The 17,873-nt window shown below is 41.4% G+C and overlaps 1 protein-coding gene across 1 annotated transcript in view; it reads right to left on the bottom strand.

Annotated features, from left to right (window-relative positions):
* Nucleotides 1-17,873, bottom strand: part of FGFR2 (fibroblast growth factor receptor 2) — an 81,664-nt gene that overhangs the window by 31,627 nt on the left and 32,164 nt on the right. Inside the window, exon 9 of the mRNA XM_009325895.1 lies at nucleotides 438-630. Within this exon, the coding sequence (XP_009324170.1) occupies nucleotides 438-630 (193 nt within the window). The remainder of the gene's footprint in view (nucleotides 1-437; nucleotides 631-17,873) is intronic.

Raw genomic sequence — 17,873 nt, 5'->3', positions numbered from 1 at the left:
ATGGACATCTCTGCAGGCTCAGCATCCAGAAAACCCAATCCTGCCAACAAGCTTTTGGCAGCAGGTGTCACATTACTTTGAAATAAAGAAGCTGAAGAAACATGAAAGAAATGGAGTAGATTGTCCCTAGTATGGTTTGGATGCATTCTACCCATACATAAATATCAATGACATTCTTTAAGAGGGTTTTCATTTTTTTCTGAGTAAGTCATGCCTGAAATATTCAGAGATAAAGGACTTCATGGAAGTAAAAAAGAGCAAAACAGTGTCTATAAGATGCACAATTAGCATTTAGACAATCAAATGTTTATCGAACTCATTATTTCATTTGTAACATAAACACTTCCATTTTCAAAAGATGTTCAGATGGATTTACATCAAATAAATTCAATGCTTTAAAGAAGTTGTCACCATCACCGGCGTCTGTAAAGCCTCACCTTTAAAACCTGAAGATACGGCAGTCCATCTGGTCCGTATTTACTGCCATTCTTCTCCACATGTTTTATCCACTGAATATGAGGTTGAGCATCACTGTAGACTTTGCAGACAAACTCGACGTCACCTCCGACGACTGCAGAGGCATTTGCTGGAAGACCAGCTTGGAGGATGGGCCTGTGCGGTGATTGGGGAGGGAGAGCGAGAAGCCGGGGGGGGCGGGGGGAGAGGGAGAGAAATAAAGATGCATAAAGAAGCAGAGCTGCCAAGAAAACTGTAAGTGAACTCGAGCCAAAAAGCCCTGTAAGCCTGTTGGCTGACTCCTCCGAAATAACACTGCAGCCAAAACGTATAACAAAAACTACAGTTCAAAGGAGATGACTTGAGCACTACACTTGTAATATAAAGAATTGCTATTTGGGGGGAGGGGAGAAACCTTGCTTAGAAACTTTAAGCATTTTTCACAGTTCAGCTCAGCAAGAATTAAGTAAAATATCTTTCTTCTTTTTTTCTTGAGCTATTGTAATAAGTACCTCTGAGTTTTGAAACATTCTAATTGCACTAAACCTCCACAAATTAGGAAGAAAGATTATTGATTAATTTAAAAAAACTGATTAATGTATTAAAATGAACCAAAGGGAATTTCTCAAAACTACCAGCAGAAGCCTCAGCATTGAAACTCCTCACGCAGGATGCACATACCAGACAGCTCGACTTTTCAAAACACTCTGACCAGTACTACCATGACAGCTGCTCTCTACTTTACCCAGACACAGCAGCAGAAATACCAGTTCGTTCTTATTCTGAGCAGGACACAGGGAAATAGACAGTTCTCTGGAAAACTGCAGTGTATTTAAATGTGAGCCAACAGAGCTTTTAATCCATGGACTTGCTTAAGCATTTATCAAATGTTCTTGGTCAAGCTTACATCACTGAATATACCGAGTGCACCCTGTATCATCTGGGTGGCTAGAGAGCTGCTACAGCCAGCATTCCTAGCCCAATTTTGTGGATGCAATATACATAGCCTTTGGGCAAAGCATCGATGGGAGCCTCGCCCTCAGCTATGACAGCAAGGCAACTTTCCACCACTCTCACTAAGCCTGATCTAAAAGCTGCTAAAATCTTCTGGGTGGTGGGGAGGGCATGAGCCCAGCTCCCCAGCCTCCAGGGCGACCGACAGCCTTTTTTTGCTGGAAAAGGCAGGTGGGCAAAGCATAAAAACTTTTCATTCAAACATACCGTAAGAGAAAGCCCTCAAAATTACAACCCTGGTTACCAAATTTCTTTATTACCCAGTAAGTGCAACAGACAATACCACCCTCCCCAGAAAACCTTCAGAGAGCTGCAGTTTCATCAGCCTAGCTGGGAACTCACCACCTTCTTCATGCAAACTTAACACTGTCCGTTTCTTTTTATAAGAATGTACAGTTAATACTGGCCTATATATACTTTCAACACATGAATTAGAAGTGAAAAGGCCATTGCCCATCCCCAGCCCGAGCTGTCCATTCTCCCCTGCTCCAGGAATTCTTTCGAAGATAAGTAAAAAAACAGGCAGACCTAAATATTTATTTTTAGAGGCTGTACACTATGAAAGCTTTGACATTACGAGCCAAATCAACCGAATTTCAAATCAAGCGTTCCTTCTTAAACATACTAGTTTCCAATAAACTGTTTCACAAGCAAACATTGCAAGCGTAATAGCAAATAATGATGCCCATGGAACAATGGGATCTTTTATACAGTCCAATATATTTGGCATGCGGCAAACATCTACTGGGAATTTATTCACTGAGGCTACACTGGCAGCGTACTACAAAGCAGCAGTCTTATTTTACTTGCGGTAAAAGTGCATTTGTGTTGCAGTTATTAAATTATTCCATGGCTATGTGTGTCATTTTCAGAGATGTAGGAACAGTTTAATATTTTTTAATTTGTAAATTACAGTAGAACATATGAATTACTATTTTACAGTTCTGGAGAGAACTTTTAGTTTCTCACCTTATACTAAATAAGCTCTAATTCCATCTCCCTTGCTCCTTCATTTGGGTACAAAAACAGCAAGCAAAAATCTCTCTTTAATAGAAACCTTACACCATCTTCCAAAACTTATTACAGCTGCCTTCAGTATAAAATGAAACCTTAGAGAATGTTATTTAAAATGTTTTTTAGAAGTCAGTAGGCCTCATGTTTCATTTCTCCACATCAGGGTTTGATTTCCTTTGTGACCTTATTCTCTGCCCTTAAACAAATCAGAGAATGAGGCCTGAAACATCTTGGAAAAGTTCCTACTATGCCAGCATCAACACACGAAATGTGTTTAGTTTATCCCGATAGCCATCAATGATTTAATCTTTTATTGACGACTGTCAAACCTTTCCTCTACCAAAAGAGAGGAGGCAAAGCAAAGAAGTAAAAGCAAAGTTCTTACATTCTTGGTCCCAAATTCCTTTAAAAAAAGTAAATAAAGTGTGTGCATATGTACAGGTAAGACATTTGTGAAATTTCTTCTCTAATGGTAAATGTGTTAAAAACAAACTTTAGTTGCCCTCTGACATATGGAGCAATGATTGGTGTCTGTCAACTCCCCCACTTCAGCAGAAAGGAGTATTCCTATGCCCACACAGGCAAACAGCACAAAAGAACATAACCGTCATGATGCAAATTCAGCAGGGTTTCATGACAATCCTGGAGTCCAAGGACCACAAGAAATACACTCAGTATTGGGGAAAATAACTAAATATGGAGAATCTTCCAGTAATTACAAATGACCAACCATAATCCTGCACAGTATCATTTCTTGGAAATAGTCATTTCAGGATGCTATCCTGTCTTTCCTATTTCTCTGCAAACCACACACACCTAAGGACTCTGCTTAAGCATAGGTACTGTCAAACCCACATTCATAAATCTCACATCACTATTTCACGTTTAAAATACAAGCCTTACTTTGTAAGCAGATATCATCACTCAAACAACTGGCTACACTAATATTAGGTGGAAATGGTGTGTTCTTTTTTGCTAAAGACTAGCAAAAGAGTCAAAGTTGCCTTTAAAAAAAAAAATCTTAAAGGGTGGTGAAACTAATTTTATCATTAGCCTTACATAACCTAATAATTATAATCAGGATCATCACTAAACTATAATGCCATATACATCTCTAGTTATTTAACTCAAACAGTATTTTCATGCAAAACAAGCTGGCAACCAATCTCATAGCTCTGTAGCCCTACTGATTTCAATATTCCCCTTGCTCATTAATATTGAATTGAATCAGAACCTCAAGAAATAAATCTTTACTATTTGACCACTGAAATTTTAGTGTTTCACTCTCACTGCTAACACAACGTTTCAAAAACAAGTCAACAGCATATGCTATGATGCAGAAAATCACCCCATAGATTAGCTGTCTTGAAGCATACTAAACACTACATCATAAGGACCATAAAAAGTAGTAGATACTATTTTATTACCATAAATATTAGTTACTTAGTGAACTACATACAGATCTACATGGTTTTTCATAGATATGCCCTGCTTTCTTAAACAGACCTTCCTGGTTCAACTGAAATGTAATAGATGTTTAAAAGCGAATGTAATGGATGTTTAAAAATTTTTAAAATTCAAAAAATATTTTCTGTATATTGAGCTGAATGTAATTGAGCCAAACTGATAATTTTGTGTAAGTCTCCATATGTTACATTTCATTTTTATTCTAGTTCTTCCCAAAGTCTAACTTTATAATACTTTTTAAAGAGAAAGCATGCTTAATGCTGGATCCCACCTTAAGAGACAGACATCAGCTTGCTTTCTCCAACTTGCAGTTTAGATACAAAACCAACATCATCCCCATTCGAGGAGTCAATTATCTACAAAAGGCAGAGTGAAAATGATTGCTCACGTGAAGTAGATCATATTCAAGGCTACAAGCATCTAAATTTTACACCACCATAAAAATGCCTAGGGCTTCAGCACTGCTGCTCAGAATTGCTTGAGCAATTCTGCTTGCTTATCTACAGACAAACAGACTCGCTATCTGAAAAGACAACTGACAAACAGACCTGCCCAATGGCTTAAAAAACCCTGTTATTTAGCCTGTTAATGTTAAAACTTCAGAATACCTTCTTCCAAGAGAGAAATCTGCAAAGAATCCAAGCAAGCTGGTAAAGTCCAAGTTTCTGAAAAACTGGCGCAATAGAAGGAGCTGCCCAGGAAACCCCCAGCCCTTCAGGACACCTGGAGGTGGGTGGGAGCCCATCCTGCCACAGATGATGGAGGGCGAAGCGAGTGGAAGAACTATCCTAGAAATGACTACCGGAGCCTGCACACTTCACGAGTCCTGAGAACTGGCTCTTTAAGAAGTTTAAGTCCCTGGACAGGTGGTTCCTACAAAAGGGCCTCATCTCTCTCCCATCCTCGGCTTTATCTCCTCCAATTTTTTTTGCTGACCAGCTGCAGCCAACACGGAGGGAAATCAGAGAGGAGAGAGACAGGAAAGTCATGATGCAAACATATGAGGTGAAGACGCTGGGGTACGGAGGTGGGTGACAGGGGCCAAAGCCCAAGTTTCACAGCCAACAGAGACCAGAAGATGCGATCCCACTACTCCAGTCCTAGTGCAGGGATGGAAAAACTGCGGGAAGAGAGGCTGCTCGCCGAGCATGCCGGCGAAGGGAAGATGTAGGGCAGGATTTGCTGCTGCCAGAGGCAGAAGTAGAGTGCATTGTGACCGAAAGAGTGGCTCTGCCGCTACTGGAGTGCCTTGGCAGGGAGAGGAGACAATAACACCGGAAGGGGTGAGCTCTGGGGCCCATCCTGAGGCCAAGTCTCCTTAGCAACCTGGCTGTGCCAGGGGCTGAGAAGAGCTCTGGTAATTGTCTATCCAAGCTTCCTTGTCACCCTAGCACAGACAGTTCAGGACCTTTCATGGGAGCTAAAAGCCAGAACCAAAGCCCATTGAAGTCAGGGGAAAAACTCACATGGAATTCAATGGGCTTTAGATAAGGCATTTGATTCATTTAAAAACATAAAAAATGAAAACTACTCTTATTTTCTCCTTTTGAATGTGCTTGTTTCCTCTCCTTGCAAATGTGTGATTCAAGTGCAGCCTAAGAAAATAAAAGCTGAATAGCAAATGCAAGACCAGACATGAGTTCTGGGGACAACGGGGAGATCCTCGATTGAGGGGGGTGGGGAGAAAAAAAGTTATCTAATTCTTTTCCACAATTTTTAATTAGACAAGACACATTTATCAGAGTCTTTAATACCAGTTTTGAAATGTTACTGACTCCTGAGGAGTCGTCTTGACGGCTGCCACTGTGATGCTACAGAGGGCTCCCTCAAACGATGCCTCTCAGTACATCAGTAACCATTCTGGATCGGTAGCCCATAGAGGTTCTATGTATTCAGTCATCACTGAATAAAAAATGAAGCAGTTCCAGCTGTCTCTCTGCTTAACTGAAAACACAGACCTGCCATGCCCTCTTCACTTGCCCTGGTCAGCACAGCACATTCAGCTCTAGCCGAATTTTGCCTGACTATGAGCATGGCAAGTCTTCAGCAGTGGGCTGGACCCTGTTCAGTGAAAACACTGCCCATTCCTAACCACCTTCCTTCCGATCATGCAACATCTGTTGCTTTGGCAAATGCTAATTAGCCCGTAAATTATAGGTCTCAAAAGCATCCTACAGTGTTTTAGGCCAGACTGTAATCACAGGCTCTTGCCTTGTCTTTGGCTTAGCATCCCAAACTTGCAAGACTGACTCTTCAGCCTTAAAAATCAATCACAGCCTTTTCATCATACACTTGGACTGGAATACCTGTCCCTCGTGTTTCAGTACGCAGGACTTTCCCACCATTTCCACTGAGCCATATACCTAACACCAGAGGTCCCTGAAGGCCACCGAGCTCAGGGAGCAGCACTGCTGATGGAAGAATGTGTTGCTACACGGCTCTGTCCCCAAATTAACTGCATGTGTCCTCCCCTATCCAACATGTTACGTCTGGGGATTTCCTTGGCAGGTAACTTTACAGACAGATGCACATCTGCCCAACACATCCCTCACACCACCAACTGACCCACCGACAAGCCTCGTGGAGTGGGAAGCCAGTGGTATCACCCATCTCTGGGACACCCAGAGCCCCCTCCTCATGCCCTCTTCCAAACTATACCCACGGGATTACCAAAACTGCTCCAACAGAAAATGCAGTTATGTGGTAACTTCTCAGGTGACTTAACTGCTGCCTGGAGTTGACAGGAAGGTGAAACCTCTCAGGTACAGCTCCAGCTTCCCACAGGGCCCAGTGCACCCTGTGCCACCTCAAAGCTGAAATATCGTTTCTTCTCAGAAGTGGCACTAACAGTCATTTCACCCACAGTTTGAGGAAACAACTCTCTCTACCTGTGCAAGCCACTCTGTATCTACGCTCAATTTTTGGCATCCCTGTTGAGACTGTACACATACATACTATTATTGCTGGCTCTGATGATGTTTTTTGGTGGTGTGGATACCTACCATCGGGTGAAGGCATTTACTAAAGCCACTGGGCCAACCACAGGATATCAGTCTCTGATCACTACTTATTTGGGCTAAATATCGACCATCAAAAGAAACATTAAATCCTTATCAATCTCTCACCCTTCAGTGAGTGAAGACCTTTCAAGTTTCTATGCTACTCTAGATGACAGCAAAGAAAGCAGTTTGGAAGGAGAGACACAAGGATCACTGTCCTTCATGAAAGATCCCACCTACACGAGCTGCAAATCTGGCCTCAGTTCATGAGCACTCAGAGGCTGGATTAATTATTGCTCTCTGAATTAGAGAGCTCTTTTGAGGAGAATTCCAGGAGCAGCCAAGGCATGAGGAATTGCAACTCAGATTTCTCTATAAATCCAGCATTATCCAAGTTCATACAAAGGACTCGATTTGAAACTACACTTGCTCTCCGTACCCCTAGGTAGAGTGGTGTAGGAGGGGTCTAACCAAACAGATGTCAGAGTCCCACAGGAATTTCCTCCTTCAAGGTAGCTTTCTACACATGGGCCAAGCCAAACCTTCACTTCCTTTCTCCAGCAATAAGCAATTGCTTATGGGGGCTTGTGCTCTATGAAATGCTGGAAGGAAAACACTGCTAACTCCACTAGTTGCTCCATGGCGTGGAACAGTAAGGTTGAGTGCTGGCTGCTCTTTCAAAAGATCAGAAACAACTGAGCAGGTGTAGGCAAAATGCCTCTACTAATTAATGTCATACACTATATATACGTGAGCCAGGAGCTGAGCAGCTTCTACCAGCTGCACGTCAGTTTGGTTTCTTTTCTGCATAATATGAAGCACTGCATGTTGTTTATAGCCAATTCAGAAGTGCTGCTGAACTGTCATGTTCCATTTATATGTACATACATACACACCCCTCAAATCATCGCTTCCTAGGTAATTTATACACGCCAAGGTAGCATCCACAGCAAGTTAGGGACAATGCTTTCTTCCCAAACTCAGCAAAATCAGAAAAAGTATTAAGGCTACAAGGAATAACAGATCACTGTCATTAAACACTAAGAGATAAAGACCATCCCTGGCAAGAATGCTTGATAAAGAACAGGAGTCTTTCAGGCAGACTAGCAGAATAACTTATGGATCAGACCAGCATTACCAGTGCTGATGAAATCATGCCTTACAAATTTTGGCATCTTTTATCAGTAGGCATTAGCCAAAAAATGTTCATACTATTCAATGTTTCTGTACAGCAGGAGTCTCCATGTACAGCATTTCCTATTGGCCCAATGCTACTCGAAGAAGTCATCTCAGTGGCCAAGAGCTCAAAAGGGGTATCACTGCAGCTGGAGCTCCTGGCCCTCACAAGTGAACCCGGCAAGGCCCGCAGCAGCTCAGGGATCTGCTCATGCAGATGGAGTGAGGGACTAACCTCCATAACCACTTTCTAAACTCCCTTTGTCCTCAAATTTAGAAGCCTTTTATATAAACTTGAGGCATTTCTTTCTGCTGCTGTGTCACACACTTCATCATTGCTAACTACTGGGCCCAAATGTCCATCTCTGCTTTGGTTTGTGGACCAGTATCAGCAGTCAGTATAAAGTGAGACAGCAGGGAACCAGACTCCATATATCCCCTGTTGTCACTGAATACTTTCTCATAAGATTATAAACATTTTAATACTGGCTATTAAAGCATTTCAGTTCTAAAGGTTAAAACGTTGTCACAGACACCAGAATCAGGCAGCCTCCTACCCATAGCAAAGCCTTTGCCACCCCAGCCAACTTCCTTGCGCCACCCAAGCCCTCCTACTTACCAAGGCCGGCTGAGTAAAAGGCAATGCCTTTTTAAAATCTTTACAGAAACTAATCAGGTGTATTCAAACTCTTTGTCCTTGGCTTCACCACCTTCACCTCCAATTTGAAGTAATGACATGGTTTCTCCAGCAGGCAAAACTCCCACTGATGTTATCCCATCTGTCTCTTTGGATAGCTCTACAGCATAGCTTCAGCTTGCTGTCCTATATGCATTTTAGCTAAAATTCATCTTCGCATAACACCTTTACAGCATAAGTTCATCTGCACACCACTTTCTCATATGGCAGCAAGCCGGGGAAAAGAAAGCAAGCAAGACTGACTTATTTGGCTTGATACAAAGCCCGTTGATGTCAGTGAAAACAGTGGTGGGGTGGAAATCATAATCAGAACTAGTTAAAAGCTATCTTTTCAAATCACACATATATCAGAGGGTTAAAAGAGACGGGAACATCCAGCAAGCCCAAGGCTAAGGCAGGCTCTTGTTTTAAAACATGAAATTATCAACAGGGTTTTAAGACCAGTTTGTCTTTAAAGCAAAGCCCTGTTGTCAGGCTGACACAGCGTGGGTTTCATCAGCCCCACGGAGCAGAAAAAGTCATAGCAGCAAGAGTTGTACAACACTAATCTTGGCGCTCACTTGCAGTATTCCTCACACAGTGCATGCATAAGCAAAAGCTTCATACATGTCCGAACAAAGAGGGGAGAGGCCTTATTTTGGTTTGAAAAAAACACGGGAAACAAAACAATGAGGAGCTGAAATTTTCATTGAAATTCTTTTCAGTGTGCCCTAAAAGAAAGAGGCTACAAGAGTATATGAAAAACAGCTTGTGACTTCTCACAGACAAGTGGTAAATTTTTATTGTTCTGGCCGTTTCCAGAGACAGCACTAATTTTTATGCACAGAGATATCATCCTTTGTACCGTGCACGGCTCCCAGCACTCAGCTGCTTTATAATAACCAAAGATAATGCTGGGGTCCAGCATCGTTGGTCTGGGCTTTCCAGTAGGCTCTGCCAAAGGTTTACCCTATGCCTGGCAAAAAACATCTCTCCCACGGGAATGATATCCTCTCCCAGCTGCAGTGGTTTTAACTCACCAGCGCACCCAGTGATGCCATAAAGCACATGGTGGAAGTTATTACTGCTGTTGTTATTGTGACCTGACCACGTATTTTTCATCCTCCAAATTTCCCTTCCTGAAAACCAGTCTGCCTTTAAAGAAAAATGGAAGAAGATTATGTAAACTTTAAAAGCTCTCTTATATTTCTACACTTCTCCCCCTTTTCTTACACAGCACACTTGCTCTATTGAGGAACGCAGGTGTGAAATTATCAAAAAGACCATGGTATTCTGCCTCCCCTGCTAGACACGGCTGACCAACCATACCTGTGCTCAGGCTCTCAGGGCAGGAGAGAAGCTCCAGCTCCCAGAGTTTCAATGCTCTGTGGTGGACCATCCTGGCTCAGCCTCAAGACATGTCTATGTTGGACCTCACTCAGCCTTCGGGCTTGCCTCCCCTGATGATGAAGTTTGGCTCATGTGGACCCATGTCAGGAGGGGAGATGTCCCTCCATCAGGATCACACTCATTTCTGCAACAGAATCCATAACCTGTTCTAAAAGTTGGACCAGATGCTGAAGATGACTGCTCTTGGAGAACCCTGATTATACACATTTGTCACTATATTTCAAGTAATTCAGGTAAATCCAGGTAAATTTTGCAAGATGCAAGAGCTTTCATAGCAAGCACTAAAGCTGGCCACACTTGGACGTAAACTTTGTGCTCCAAAACAAGAAAGCTTTTCTCTGTTATTTTCTACAGTTCTTGACCTCTCTTCTACATCCACATTTTTCTGCCTTTCAGCGTACACGCCGAAAGCCCAGCTTCCTACCAAGCCAGACGCGTGCAAAATCAGCACAGCTATTTCCTCGCATCTGAACATTTCTCAGTTGTTTATAGTGAATGAGAGAGATGCCCTTACAAACCCCTCTGCACACCACTCCTCGTTGTGCCTATTCATTGGCAGATTTATACGCTGTCCCCCAAGCCAAGGGAGCACCGTCACCAGCCTCTGGCTGAGCAGCAGGTAACAGAACTGCTTTATGAGAAAATTTCACTGAAGAGCGGAGGCGGGAAAAGTAATTTGTTGGAATATTCATTCAAATGTAGACATCGGAGGTTTTCACCAACACTCTAGACAGTACATTAGCACAGGTATCAAAGGATAGGTACATTTAAAACCAACTACTGAAATGAAATCAGTAATGTATATAATCCAATCTGATAGCAGAAATGATGCTGCTGCAGGTATAAACACTAACCAACGCATGCATATTCACGTGTAAAGGCAGAATACAACTTAAAAGCAACTATTTTGATCATCTAATTTGTGACGGTGATTAAAAATCCCTAGAAGTATATATAATTTTAGACTTTCACAAGCATCTTGTAAAAATGGTAAAGATTAACTTTATTCCAACTAATACACTGTCATGTTGAGTTCTTCACTCAGCTCAAGTTCTGACAGTATCAGTGTTTTTCTTTCATGAACAGCCAAAAATTTCAACATATTCATGCAACCTTTTAAACAGCAACCTGAAAAAATAATCTTAATATTTTATATTTACAGAGCAGTTCAATATTCAAAAGTGCTTAACAAACTATGATTTTAATGTGGTTTTTAGATTATAATTAAATTAGATTTCACTTTATTTTTATGTTTAAATGGAACAACTGCTGTTGAAGCTGCACCATGGGAACAGTAGTATCCAAAGATGACCTAATGACTTAAAATCCTGAAAACCTATAAAATACAGCCACCTCTGGATTTCAAGTCACACAGTGGTTTGCAGAACAGTGAGAGGAGAGGACACCAAGATGAAGGTTGTAAGTGCAACCTTTTCTCTAATAGCCACAGAATTTCACACTTTACTGATTTGTCCACACTTTGGTACTGCCAGATCTCTCACGCCCTTACCTATCTCACCCTAGTACCCACCCCTCAAGCTTTTTTCTCTTCTGCATTATAAACCTCTGGGAAGACACACACACACACCGTTTCACTCTTGTACCTTCCCAGTGCCATCAACCCCAGCCTCAGCTAAATACAATCATGCACAACCCCCAATGCCTACCACTCCAGTCTACCACATCTCCATCCACTTCCACTTCTGCTACATCTCTTTTAATCGTAGTTTAATCCCCAAAACCACCAGTGGGGTGGTCTCAGTTAGGATTCATCTTACCCGCCACGGGCAGCTATCCCATTACAGCCACAGAGTTGTCCCACCTCTGCGTTGCCTCCCACACTCGGGGACAACATGAAGAAATGCAGGTGCAAACTCCTCATTAATAAGGCAGTCATGATTAATAACCTTGTGTTTGCCTTTAATATGGTCCATTCATCCAGTCTGTATCACAGTTCATTTACAATTTTTCTATATTTGTGATAATTCAAGCTCCGCCCCACCCCCACCCCCTTTTTTTAAGAGGACGTAACTTTACCAATTTGCTGCCAAATACACTGCCATTTTTTTCAGTAACAAAATTGTTGAGAAAAGACTGGACCAGGTCAAAAAGCCCCTCTGATTAGGCACAGACATGGCTTTCGACATGTGTCAATTGCACCTTTAACAAGGCAACAGTTTTGTTAGCATCTTCAGACAACTCCTGCAAATTCCTACTTGCATTTCCACGAGTAGGATACTGCATGAATTAGAAGGTATGATTAAAAATTATAATAACAGAGCTGAAACAATATCCTGTTCATCATTCATCAAAAGAAAGAAATACCTGCCTTGGGGCTGTAATAAGACAGAAAGTGGGACAGGGAGACCAGTTCTCCCCCAGCAGATTCTGCAGGAAGCATTCCAAACATGACAAATTCACTGTTCACCCAGCAGATGAAGTAATGACACTAGCATTTGTCCATAAAATGTAATTTAGCCAGACTACTCCAATGAAATCAGAAGCTTTAACGCTATAAAACTAGGGCGTTGGAATATTTTTACCTTATTAAGAAAGGGGGGAAAAAACATAAGCTTTCATTTTCCCTTAGCTGAACCATCACACTGTCGTCTTTGTTTTCAGGAGTGAACCGCACAGCTTCCAGCACTAAACAATTTGCGTAATTTCTTCTCAGATGCACACACCTTGCCAAAAGCCTAGTGCCAGGTGTAAAGTCCACACTCAGGCTTATCAGCACATTAAATAAAATCTTCTTCCCTCTCAGCCTAACCAAATACCTGAAGGCAAGCATCAGTGTGGATTCCTTAATGCTTTCAGCCCCTGTCTCATCATGTCCCCTGCCACAAGCACTTGGGTGAAGACGTCAAGCCAAAGCTTGTCCATGTAGAGAGCCAGTCAACAACTACAAGCACATCTGCCAGAAATACAAGTTTAGGCTTGGTTGTAATACCTACATTTAACTCCTGCCAGACATTAGTGATGCAACGTCCAAGGCATGCATTTAGTCGGTGTCGGTTCCTTTTTCGTATGTAACCTGAATCCTAAAAATAATTCTTTGGAAATTAAGGAACGTACTACAGTTAAGTCAAACTAATTCGAAACTTTATTTCGACAAGACAAGCCTCGGCAAAAAGCAAATAACAATGCATATGTTTTTATGAATTCGGGAATGACAAAATGGAAACATGTCTTTAAAAAAAAAAATGTGTCTGTGCCATGTTTGCGCTAGAGACTCTGAGAGCACATGAAAATCCAAAAATAAAACTGAGTAGAAACAAAAGCAAAGTTTTTTCTTCTGCCTTAACTAAGGGAAATATAAACAGTGAAGTATCAATAGCAAAAAAGTAGATTTTTTTTTTAATAACTTTCTGTAAAAAGCAAGAATAAAATTCACTCTAAAGCCTTCTACACCTCCGAGTTCAAAATAAAAGCGGTTTTTTGCACACCCATCAGTAAAACCACTCATACATGAGATTTTTGGGGCACAAGCTTTAAGCTGAGAGTCATTTAAAATGCTTCCCGGATGAGAAGTTATTCTCACACTGTTTTCATATGAAAATACGAATTACTGTTAAGGGACAACTGTGTGGTACTCTGCCACCTCTGGAGTTCACTCCTCAGTAACGAGAACCAAAGGCATGGCTATTAAGTAAATTAGAAACTGGTCAAAGTACAGCTAAACTGGTTGCAAAAGGACTTTTTTAAAAAAAAAAATATTTGTGAAAGTTATGTTCATTTTTATAGTAAACAGCAGGGTCTTCTTACACATTCTTGGAAGATGTGTCGTGCTATGGCAGCTGCTTATAAAACCCAGTAAATGAGGTAATGGGCTGAACTTTGTCTGAAACCAAACTATCTTTTGTTTCCCTGGATGATGACATTAAATAGGACAGAAATGGCTACCTGCACTAGGAGCGTTCAAAGACCAACCTTTTTTTTGCCATTAAAATACAAATTCAATTAGTTACTTCCATGCTTAAACAGAACTACCACTGCTGAAATTGTACTCTAGCGATAATTGCAATCCAGGAGTGATCTAATTATATACAAGTCTCAGTGGCTGCATTCCCACGTTGCTTCCTACAACCCGGATTCACTACAATACAACTCATAAGTGAAAACCACATCGTTTGCAATCGTCCTCCCCTAAGACTGCATGACTTCATATATGTTTAATGAGAAGTAAGCTTACTATAAAAAAAATGTGAGTTTCTACCTACTGTTAAATACAAAAGAATAGAAAGGCATTTCAGCTGCATGTAAAAAACCAGCTGATGGGCTAAACTGTACAAGGGAAAGAACATTCTTTTAATTAAGGTACTGGATTAGGATTCAAGCATCAGCTTTACTTTTTGGCTCTGCCACCAGCTTCCTGTGTGACCCAGGGCAAGAAATTTCATCACTCCACAGCTCAGTTCTTCATCTATAAAATGGACAGTGACATTTCCTTCTCCCAGTCTCTCCGCATTTCGGTTGTAAGCAATTACTGTGCACTGGCACGTTGCCTTGGACAATAAGTATCCATTATTAATTGAAGCCTCTGGGTAGTACTCCAATAAAAAGCTAAAATCGACCCGTCCCCCTTTCACAGAATCCTAACGGAGTTTTGTATTGCCACCATTTGCCACTACTGCAATCGAACACATTTGTATCCCTGAGCAAAGCCCTGCATACAGCCTGCTTAAGCCCCTGTTTTGAAATGGAGGAGGAGGAGAGAGGAAGAGGCAGTTGATTGGGGTATCCCGAACATTTAAAGAACAACTTTGTCCAACACAGAATATTCTGGCCAACTCATTCCCCACTAACGCTGTCAATGTGCACAAGTATCCTGTGCAATACAGAGAGGCTGCCAATGACTTGCTGCTTTTTTCTTCAGTATTTTCTACTCCCATTGTAAAAACTTCAGTGCAATGGTTTTGCCAGGTTTGTAAATTTGAATGAGACCATCTGAGCTGAGTTGACTATTTTAAGAGGGTTCTTGCAAGTAATTACAAGGTAAAAACGAGAATACTTCACACCTACATTCTGACTGAAAACTACTCAGCCCTGCTGGCTCCAGGCTTTTAATTGTCAAAAGAGTTCAAGGTTTGGAAAGTTATTGGCATCAAGGAATACTGGATATTCCTAACTAGCATTGTGTCATTATTTGGCATGATTTTTGCTGGGATAACTCCCAAATCTGTGACATAATCAGAGAGTTCTCTACATTACACCATACAGTCAGATGCTCATGTTAGTGTAATACGTTACCATGTTTAATACCATTTGCTATTACTTACACTTAATCAACTCTGGAACCAGTTAAACCATATAGGAAAGACAATTTCAGAGGCTTTCAACTGACAGTTTTCCACACACAACTTGACCTAAAATTACAACCTGAAGTTTGTAAGATGCGGTCTACATACGCAATTGCCTCTAAACAAACATCCATAACTCTCCACAACCCTGTGGGAACTGAAAATTCATATGAAAACACAAAAAAACCCCACACAAAATTAACTTCTGTAGAACTCTCTTAACTAGAAAAACTGTCAGAGTTTCCCCTTCTGGCCAGTCTTAATTTACCGCTTCAGCAATTTTATGCCCAACCTCCACACAAGCTTTTGGCAACACAGAAATGGCTGAGCTTTCTAACACCAATCCCCCTTTTAGGTTAAAGTCCCAATGCAGTATCTCTTGAAAGACTCACAGTAAATTCAACACAGGTATCTTAGGCTGCGCATTCCCATACATATGTTTTCAAAGTAAACTAATAATTACACTCTAACTCATCAAATTCAATGCAAAAAGGAAGTAAAATGATTAAGTACACGGAACTCAAAAATGCAGGTCGTGACTTCTAATAGTCACTTTTGGACTTCTGATTTCCTGTCTCACAGGGCCCGAGCATCAGAAAATGTTGAATATTTGCCCAGGTAAAATCAGGGCACCTTTGGGTGCCATCAGCTGGGTACCCAGCACCCCAAATCACTAGTCACTTTTCAAAAACCTCATTACTTTTCTGCCTCTCTACAGGAAAGGAATTTAAATAAATCCCATAATCCTTATTACCATTCCATTCGTTCATGCAGGTCACTATAATTTACTGCTAGGAAAAATAAACTTCTGCATAATATTCCTCAATGTAAGACATCCAAAAGGCTTAAAGGGGGAGAGGAGGTGAGAGGGCTTCTGACAAATATTTGCTCAAGTGACCACATCATCCATGAACGCCTTTGCTAGAAAAAAGTGGGTGAAGATATTTACGGTCAACATGAAACATGCCAGATTGGGACTGGGGTGGTAACAAGGAAAAAGAGCAGGGGACAGAGAAGGGAAGGGGAATTTTTAAACCAGCTTTGTTTCAGCAAGGAAAACTCCCAATATTGCAAAACTGGCTTTTTCCTCCCACGTAGCCTACTAAAAAACAGTTTTCAGCAAAACCAAAGTTGAGTCATTCTAGGCTCCCCAAAGGATTAAGGAAAAAAAAAAAAAGAAACCTAAAAAACCTCCAAAAATCCCACAACTCATCATCTCCTTACATTCTTCCTGGGCTCTGTAAATCGAGCCTTGTCCCTGGCGAGCCCACGCAAGCAGCCCGCGCCCTCCGGCAAGGTGGTCAGCAGAGGACAGAGGCACGCAGAACACAATTTACTACCATCTCTGGCAGCCGTTGCTGCTGCACCCTCCATAAACTTTGTTTAAACAAGTGTTCAAACAAAAACGACTTGGCCAGTCACTTGGTTCACCTCAATACCCATAGCTCACTCTACCGAGGATGAGCCAAGGCTATAAAAATCCTCACTGCTTTCAGTGTTGACTACCTAAAACCAAGTACAGGTAAGTTGGGTGGTTCACAGACTGGCTTTGAAGACTTCAACATATTGAGGCTGGTGGTAGGGATTCAGTCTGATGGCATCCCCATCACAAAATTATCTTTTTCCTCCTCTGCTCAACGAAGGCTAGCTCTCACTGGCATTTTTATGGGGAATGTTTTCATTTCTTGCTGCCTGAGAAGCTGGCACTTGTTTTCTTTTGGATTTGGGGGTTTCCACAGATTTAAGTGGTCCCAGACAAAATAAGACACTACTTTTAAAGAGCATCCAAAACAATGCGAGAGATGCATTTTTATTCATGTAAAAACCAATCAAGAAATAGGGACATTAAAATTTTGTCACTGTTTTGGTCGTATAAACCCAAACTCACAGTAAGATTCTCCACAGAAGGTAAGTTGGGCTGCCACTCACCAGCCAGAAATAACTTACAATAATCAGAATCAGTATTAAAAGCAAAAATTAATCATCAAAAGTTTTATTCACAGAGTTTGTGACACTCAGATCATCCCACAAGCCTGGAGAGAGCAAAGCCCAATCAAGACATACTTCAGAAAGCGCAGCTCAGATCCCCAAAGTACAGCAGGTACTGCTGGTATCTATCCCCTGGTAGTACAGCAGGTCCTGTTATAACAGCCAAACTGATTACTTTTGGACAGCAATGCCTTCAGAGGCAATAAAACTGCTCACATCCATCCAGGCTTATCAGCAAGAGTAGGGGTGAATGGAATTGATTCCTGAGATTGCAAGCCCTAATTTAGCTAAGCACTTAAATAAATATGTGTAAGCCTTATTAAAGTCAACAGGATTTTGGTATTACTAAGTTAATATTACTAAGCATGTGCT

Source organism: Pygoscelis adeliae, unplaced genomic scaffold, assembly GCF_000699105.1.
Source record: "Pygoscelis adeliae isolate BGI_AS28 unplaced genomic scaffold, ASM69910v1 Scaffold4, whole genome shotgun sequence".
Taxonomy (NCBI): Eukaryota; Metazoa; Chordata; class Aves; order Sphenisciformes; family Spheniscidae; genus Pygoscelis; species Pygoscelis adeliae.
The sequence above is the reverse complement of the archived record's forward strand: the minus strand, read 5'-3'. Positions and strand labels throughout refer to the sequence as shown.